This window comes from Octopus bimaculoides, chromosome 17 (genome assembly GCF_001194135.2).
Source record: "Octopus bimaculoides isolate UCB-OBI-ISO-001 chromosome 17, ASM119413v2, whole genome shotgun sequence".
Taxonomy (NCBI): domain Eukaryota; kingdom Metazoa; phylum Mollusca; class Cephalopoda; order Octopoda; family Octopodidae; genus Octopus; species Octopus bimaculoides.
In genome coordinates this window covers 18,991,418-19,000,295 of record NC_068997.1, presented here as the reverse complement: position 1 = coordinate 19,000,295, position 8,878 = coordinate 18,991,418, and the positions used below count along the sequence as shown (strand labels likewise).

The 8,878-nt window shown below is 35.9% G+C and overlaps 1 protein-coding gene across 1 annotated transcript in view; it reads left to right on the top strand.

Moving 5' to 3' along the window:
• LOC106879379 (CBY1-interacting BAR domain-containing protein 1) overlaps positions 1–8,779 on the top strand; it is a 27,143-nt gene extending 18,364 nt beyond the window's left edge. The window contains exons 6-9 of the mRNA XM_014928906.2: positions 3,889–3,993; positions 4,448–4,561; positions 6,065–6,208; positions 7,011–8,779. Of these exons, the coding sequence (XP_014784392.1) occupies positions 3,889–3,993; positions 4,448–4,561; positions 6,065–6,208; positions 7,011–7,184 (537 nt within the window). The 3' untranslated portion in view covers positions 7,185–8,779. The remainder of the gene's footprint in view (positions 1–3,888; positions 3,994–4,447; positions 4,562–6,064; positions 6,209–7,010) is intronic.
• The last annotated feature ends 99 nt before the right edge of the window (positions 8,780–8,878 follow it).

The window sequence follows — 8,878 nt, the reverse complement described above, 5'->3', positions numbered from 1 at the left end:
AGGCTTAAGAAAAACAAAAGCACTGGAATTGATTTGTTTGATTTAAATTCTTCAAGGCAGTGCCCCAGTATGGCCACCGTCAAATGACTAAAAGAAGTAAAAAATAATTTTCATTAAAGCCACTCACCTCTGCCTGTCTCTCCCAGATACTTGTTCTTCGTAGTGGGAACTTTTTGCTCTCTTTCCTTCTTCTCCTCCTCTGTTCTTTTTCTGTCTTGCAAATAAATGACATGGCAACTTCACTAGTGCTGGTGGCATGAAAAAAAGAAAAAAAAACAAAAAACAAAAAGCACCCAGTACACATTGTAAAGTGGTTGGCATTTGGAAGGGTATCCAGCCATAGAAACCATGCCAAAGATGACATTGGAGCTTGATGCAGCCATGCTGCCAGTTCTGTGTCAAACCGTTTTCTACCTATGCCAGCACGAAAAGTCGATGTTAAATGGTGATGGTGATGATAATGATTAATGATAACAAGAATGTTTAATAAACTAGGTTAGAAATAGTTTTCTAGATTTTTAACTTGGAAGGATAGTATTCATTGTAACTTCATTTTAAAAATAACATCTTTGCCTTGTATCATAACTTGCTTTATCCTACTTGTATTCATGTAACAACTATACTATATCGCTACAGTGATTTCATAACTCATACAATATCTCTACAACATGTAGCATTTCATCATACTAATATCATAACATTACTACATCTCATTGCTCATTGTATTGATGTCATAACTAGAGGTATCTCACCACAATTTCATAACTCTTGTAATGTCACTAGAATGTTCTCTTAATTTGTAACATCTCCATCATATTAATATTGTGCATACTGTATCTATCTCTGACACAACATACTTGTGTCTCTCTGTATCCGTGTCATAATCATAGGATCTCACAACATTTAATGTCATATATGCTATATCATTGTATATCTCATCTAGCCAGAATGTTATCATACTTCCAATATCTGGTAAGCTCATTATAATGAAAACCTATCACAAAATATCTCATCATACTCTCTCATGTCATAAATACATGCTGCTTTGCTATAATATGATACAACACTTGTACTGACATCAATCTTAACACATAACTAATATCATAACATACTGTCATAACATGTTATATCTCATTATAACAATAATTGCCATTTCTTTTTATTTATTAGTGAGGTGCTTTTTGTTTTTATTGCTTTAACTTCATCTTTGGGCTGTGGTTTGTTGTTGTTTTGTAAAAATGATTGTGACGTAGGATTGCATTGGTTAGTAAATACTTTCTTTTGTGGACGTAGCTTCTGAGGGTTTGTTTCCCTTTCAGCTCAGCAGTTGTTGTTGTTGTTGTTGTTGTTATTATTATTATTATTATTATTATTATTATTATTATTATTATTATTATTATTATTATTATTATATGAAATAATCACAGTAAGTATCATTGTCTATTAATTCTTTCAAGTGTTTCTTTGCTCTCTTTTCTTTCTTTTTCTTGTTGGTGTATGCTTCATAAGCATCATATATATTTCTTTGATTTTTAAAACAAACTTTTAACTAATATAATGTACTCTAACCATTTGTGCACGTGCACACACACACACACCCACACCCACATGCATGCATGCATTTTAAAGTAGTACTCTGTGTAAAAATCTAAATTAACTAACCCCTATGTCTCTGCTTGCTTAAAACATGCTTAATATATATATATATATATACCAGAGTAAGCACATAAATATGAAACAAGGTGGAAAAAAATAGTGGTGCATTATTTTCTTGAGCGAAAAAACACTTCATTTCATGTTGCTGCACCCCATTTAACCTTAAATATGTAACTGTGTGATGGCCCGGTTTCCTGTTCAGGGTGAATGTTGTGACCCCGGTCACTTATATATATGCCATGGAAACTGGGTAAATGGCCCTATGAATTCTCAGACTCCCAGTCAGTAATGTCCTGGCAAACTTACTTCTACTTGGGTTGCTTGTCATTTATTCATAGACAAAATGGGAAAAAGCACATTGAGTAAAGATTCTACAGTTTGAATATTTCAGTGGCAGAAGTAAAGTTGTACAAGTGGCCCATGGTGCTGAGAGTGACTTTAAGTTTCATTACCGTTTTTCTTTTCAAATATAGTGCCTTTGTTTTATCATCGTCATCATTGTCCATTTGCTATGCTGGCATGCATTTCGACGGTTTGACAAGAGCTGGCAGAGCTGGAGAACTGAACCAGGTTCCAATTGTCTGTTTTGGCATGTTGTCTATGGCTGGATGCCCTTCCTAATGCCAACCACTTTACAGAGTGTAATGGGTGTTTTTATGTGACACTGGCATGGGTGCCGTTTGTGTGTCACCGGCATGGGTGCTTTTTAACATGGTGCTGGCACAGTCACCTTTTATGCGGCGTTGAATTTTAAAAATAATGAAGAATTTAGGTAAATAATTTAGTCGTTATTAAGCTAGTGTTCAGAACGTGCATTAGCATGGAATTTTGTGGAATTTTGGTGTATGTGCATCCTTTTGTTTTCAGGTACTATAAGGGCACATAAAAGATATATCTGTGTGTGTGTTATATATTTGATACAGGGTAAATGGGTTTATCACGTAATTAATTTATCACGTAATTAATTAAGCTGACTGACTGCTTGGAGATAAACTCTTCCTTCGTTACTGTCATGTCCGGTTTACTAATGAACTTACATACCCGTGTACTGTCTACTTTTGTTTCTGCTAACATTCACCACATATGCTACATAAACTGCTTTGAACTTTTACACTTTTGCTATAGTTACTATTATGTATTACTGCTACTGTGTTCATGTGACTAGAAAAGAAATATACTAATATTTAGTAACATGCAGCACATACATACACCATGCATACATTGCACATAGCCAATAGATATGTATAGAATAGACATGCACACATAGTTATCCACTTATGTATATATTTTCTTATATGTGTATATACATATGAACACACATGAATATGGTCATATCCAGAAGGGTACACACGGATAAAGATTAAATTAAGGAATGTTTACCTTTACAAACAGAGAAAAAAGTACTCAGTGTGTTTTTTTTTTTTTTTTATATTAGACTCTGAAGTTTTTTTTTAATCATAACTCTAGAGTTCATGCATCTGATTATTCCATTATTCTGATGGTTCTTTTGAATCTTTTGAACAATCAGAAATGTGAAATTTAAACTTACTTTTATAGAATCTTCAGTTTCTAACATATATACATGTATGTGTGCGTGTACACATTCATACACACACACACACACACATGTATGTATACTCCTCGTGTGTTTGTATGAGTTGTAAACATACATACATACACGCACACACACACACACTCACATGTACACACGCATACACACACACACACACACACATATATATATATATATATATGAGGGGGTGCTGTAAAGTTCCTGGCTTTGGGTAAAAGAAAATACAGGAGGATCAGTTAATTATTTTATTCAACATATTCCCTGGTCCTTCAGTTTTTCTAAGCCCTGTAAAAGAATTCAGGAGGTTGGGCCTCCAACTAGGCCTCTCATGACACCCTTAAAGCCAGGAACTTTTCAGCAGCTTAATCTGCCTGAAAGCACACCCTATCACCTTATGGTGAACTTATTGGATAATGTAGTCCTTGATATTGTGTCTGAGAAAAAAAAAAAAGACAAGATGGACAACATTGGATTACTTTTCGCCATAATTATGATTGCCTAGGACTCACCTGGGTGTAAACAATAATACCTGTAACAAAAACATCTAAAGAGTTTGAGATGTGCCCTTACTAACCCGTTACCTGTGCACTTTGAATAAAGCCACTAAACTGATGTTGTCTGATGTTGGTTAACATGTGTCTTCTCTCCTTCACTTGTAGGCCAAATCAGACTATGCGAAAGCAAGTGTTGAGGCCACCCGGTGCAGTAAAGTGCTGGAGAAAGAAATGGATGCATTTGAGTTGCAAAAGCTGACTGATATGAAGGTAAGCAAAGAAGAAAAACACTGTCGTGTGTGTGTGTTCAAATGTTTAGTGAGTGAATGAATGAAGAAGAGTGTAACAAATACATAGTGTAGTGTGTACAGTTTATTCAAACTGAATTTCATTCTTGCAACTCAAGTTTCATGACAAAATGATCATCAGATGAAAAATTGACTGATGATTGTGTGTGTGTATATATATATATATGAATATATAATATACACACACACATATGCACACTGATCCCAATTTCTGTCAGTACCTTTTCCTCAATGCACATTGCATCATGTTTTGTTGGTTGAGTTTCTGTAGTAGTACCTTGTTGATGTAAACAATGAAAATATCTTTCATCTTTAAAGATGAGATGAGATTAATCAAAACAAAAAAAAAAAAAGAGAAAAAGAAAGAAATATTTTAATTTTGTGTTTATATTTGTATGTATTTATTTTCTTTGTAGAAAGTTTTATTGAATTTTGTACGAACAGAGATGACGTTCCACTGCAAAGCTTTAGAATTATACACCATTTGTTTCCAGAATCTCTCAGATATCAATGTGGAAGACGATCTTGATGTAAGACCCTTGTTTGTTCTATACAATAAACACTTATATATATATGTGTGTATATATATATATGTATATATTGTTTTATGTTGTCGTGAAAATGGAAAATTGGTAGAAGGTGGCATTGATTGGGATGTTGGATAGAATAGCTTGTGAGTTTTTGTTTTGTCTCTCTGCACTTGGAGAGTCTAACCATTTATCTTTGACATGGTTGAGATTTGTGGCAAGACTGCATCCAGAATGCTGCAAGCAACTTTGAGAAGGCCAGAGCAGCTGTGGCAGATGAGAAACACAAAAGAAGGAATGAATTATTGTCACAACCCTCATTCGACCAAAGCCTACATATTTGCCCCAACTGTACCAGAGCCTGTCGTTCCAGGATTGATTTACATAGGTGTAGGCATGGCTGTGTGGTAAGAAGTTTGCTTTCTTAGGTGGTGAACTTGCAGAAACGTTAGCACGGTGGGCGAAATGCTTAGCGGTATTTCGTCTGTCTTTATGTTCTGAGTTCAAATTCCACTGAAGTTGACTTTGCCTTTCATCCTTTCGGGGTCGATAAATTAAGTGCCAGTTGCGGACTGGGGTCGATCTAATCAACGCCCCCCCACTCCCCCAAAATTTCTGGCCTTGTGCCTAGAGTAGAAAAAAAAGTTTGCTTCTGCCTTAGACAGATAATATTAGCAATGTAAATGAAAACTAATGGAAGCATAATTTCTTTGGACCAGTCAACAATTTGGCAGATCGACTGCCCATATTACTTATGTTGTTATGTACTTCCTGGTCTGCCTTGGCACTTGCCACCATCTTTATCTCTGTACCTATTTTGACCATGTTGCAGTTGGTCCACAGCCCAGTCTGTTCCTGTTATGTTGTTGTTTAGCCCCATGAGTCAACCCTGACAGACTTATCATCACAGGCTTTCCAACCATGGCCATCACATTGTTCCACATATCTTATTTCTTTTACTTGTTTCAGTCACTGGGCTGAGACCATGCTGGGGCATTACCTTGATGCGTTTAGTCAAACAAATTAATTCCTGCATCTATTTTAGTTTTGAAGTCTGGTACTTGTTTGCCAAGCCACTAAGCTACGGGGATGTAAACAATTGAATACTGGTCGTCAAGCAGTGGTGGTGGTAGTAGAGACAAACACAAAGACACACACACACACACACACACGATGGGCTTCCGTACAGTTTCTGACTACCAAATTCACTCACATTGTTCAGCCAGGGGCTATAGTAGAAGACACTTGTCCAAGGTGGTATGCAGTAGGACTGAACCCCAAACCACATGGTTGCAAAATGAGTTTCTTAACTACACAGCAATGCCTATGCCTATCTAGAATTCCATTGTCCAATGTGGCCATTAGTTTCGGAAGAAGATGTGGTGTGATTGAAAATAGGTTTTGCTGCTGTTTCTAGCAAGTCAAATGATTGCATGTGTGTTTGTGTATGCTTCTCTTTTTTTTTGCCTCTTCCTTCACTTTTAACTTAATGCAACTTTTTTATAGGAATTTCGGAAACACATACATCCACCAACTTTCATATCTCGAATGGAAATAGCTCAGAAAGCATCGATAGAAAGCTCACCTCGCATGTCAAAGCCAGACAGTAGCTCACTTGGCAAAATTCCGCAGACTATGTCTTCAGTAATGGTATGTAGCAGGGAAATTTCTTCAAATTTTTATTTTCGGTGAAACCTTATTGATATCAAGCGAAGTAGCTAGTTAGAAAATCTCTATAAGAGATGAAAGTAGTGCCTATACTGAGAAGTAATGTTTATCACTACTTGTACATTGTACATGGCTGTCCCGCTGGAACTGATGTTACTACTGTTTTTAACCCCAGGAGGAACCTCCTCCAGCTGGTAATCAATGCAATCTGCACCCAATATATATTGCAAGTAAGGGAACGAACCCTTGCCATCTTCTAGTGACTTGACAAGACCAGCTGACCAACTGGTTTTGGGCTATTTTGCCCATCCTCTCCTGCTTGCAATATTTGTTGGGTGCAGATTGTATCGACAACCAGCTACAGGAAGCTTGACCCTATGCAAAACCATTTTTTACCTCTTGGAAGAGACGTCCATATTAGTCTGACCTCTATCCTTTAACCTGTCCTACATAGGAAACTCTACCTGGAGCTTGCCCTCCTCTGGTATAGCTTTCAGACCTTGTTGGTTTTGAATTATCATCCATGCTTTCGTAGCTTTGCTGTTTTGTAGGTAGGGGTCTTGGCCCTATGTAAACGTGTAGACCCATTTTTGACCTCTGGGAAGAAGTGGCCTCTATACTTTGACCTGTGCAGCATGGAAAGCAGCATTGACCTAGCTCTCAGGGCCGCAAGTCACACAAGCCACCACAGTAAGGACTGGACCCTGTGATGGACAACAATTATATATATATATATATATTTGTATAGTTTTTCTTATACTTTTTCCTCTTTCTTTTTTTGTAGACATTTGAGGATGTTGATGACGACGACGATGATGATGATGATGATGACGATGAAGATGACGATGATGACGACGACGACGACGAGGATGACATTGAAGAAGATGATAAGCATACTACTTTTGATAGCTCCAACAGAATAAGCTCAATGCAAGGCACTAATATGTCAATTTATTAGCTGTCCTGCATATAAACTGTGCAGTGCCTTTACCATATTACAAGGAATCCCCTCCTAGATCCCTACATAGCCTAAACAAATTACTTTTTATCTATATATTTCTTTTTTTTTTTTTGTAATTTTTCTTACTTGTCCTGTTTTTTTTCTTTTTCTCTCTTCTTCTTTGGCAGATATGGCACATAAAGCGTTGGTCAAGCCTTGGGATCAATTTAATCGGCTGATACATACCATAAAACTTCTAGCTTTGTGTCTGTCTATGAAACCATTATCTATTTGATATACTGTTAGAGAATGTTAGAGAAAACACCTTGTGGTATTTAGTTATGCTATTCCAAGTTCAGATCCTACTAGTGTCGTTTTTTTTATTTTCCACCCTTCCAAGTTTGATAAAATAACAACCACTAAGAGCACTGGGGGTTAAAAACAATATAGTCTTATATTTTGTATATTTAGTCATGTTTCTTCGTAGTTCAGGTTCAAATCCAAACTGAGATCATCTTTGCCTTTCATCATTCAGGGATCAATAAAATAAAGCACTAGTCAAATACAAGCATTATCTTTACTTTTCACCTTTCTAAGTTTGATGAAGTTTATACCAGTTGAATCCCAGGGGGTGTTGAATAGGATGGCTGTACACTTACACCAAAAATGTTTGTTCCTTGTGCTTAAAACAGAAACCAATGGTAGTTTTAATCATTAGTGTAGGGCAGTGATTTGGAAGAACTGTTTAAAGTATTAGATAAAAGTGCCTTGTGGTATTTTTTCTGGCCCTTTAAATTCTGAGTTCAAATCCTGTCAAAGTTTATTTTACCTTTCATCCTTTCAGGGTCGATAAAATAAATTACCTGCTAAGTACAGAAGTCAGTGTCATCAACTAATCTTCTACACTGCTCGTCTTGTGCTTAAGTTAGAAACTATTATTATTATTGTCAATCCTTTTTTAAAAATATTATTATTATTATTATTATTATTATTATTATTATTATTATTATTATGAAGGCAGTGAGCTGGCAAAATTGTTAGCACACTGGACAAAATGCTTTACATTCTGAGTTCAAATTCTGCCATGGTCAGCTTTGCCTTTCCACTTTTTGGCGGGTGGGGTCAATAAAATAGTTTAGCATGGGTGGATGTAATCAACAAGCTCCCTTCCCCACAAAATTTTAGGCCTTATGCCTGTAGCCGAAAGGATTGTTATTATTATTATTATTATTATTATGAGTAGTAGTAGTAGTAGTAGTAAGGTGGTGAGCTGACAGAATTGTTACCATGCTGGGCAATATGCCTAGCAGCATTTCATGTCTTTATGTCCTAAGTTCAAATTCCACCGAGGTCGACTCTAATTTTCATCCCTGGTGGGGTTCATGTAATTGACTTAGCCCTCCACTAAAATTATTGGTCTTGTACCAAAATTTGAAATCATTATTATCATTATTATTATTAATTGACAACAGGTGATCCATCCAAGAAAAACAGAAAACTACCAGTAGTTTTTGTTTTTGTCTATTTTTCTTTCACGTTTTCTATTTTATACAATTATTTTCTCCATTTTTTTTTTAAAAAAAACGTAATTGATAATAAAATACTTTCACAAATTTTGTTTTCTAATTTAAATTTCATTTTCTAAAATTATTTATAGGAGCAGGCACGGTTTTGTGGTTTATAAGTTCGATTCTCAATCACATAATCTGACA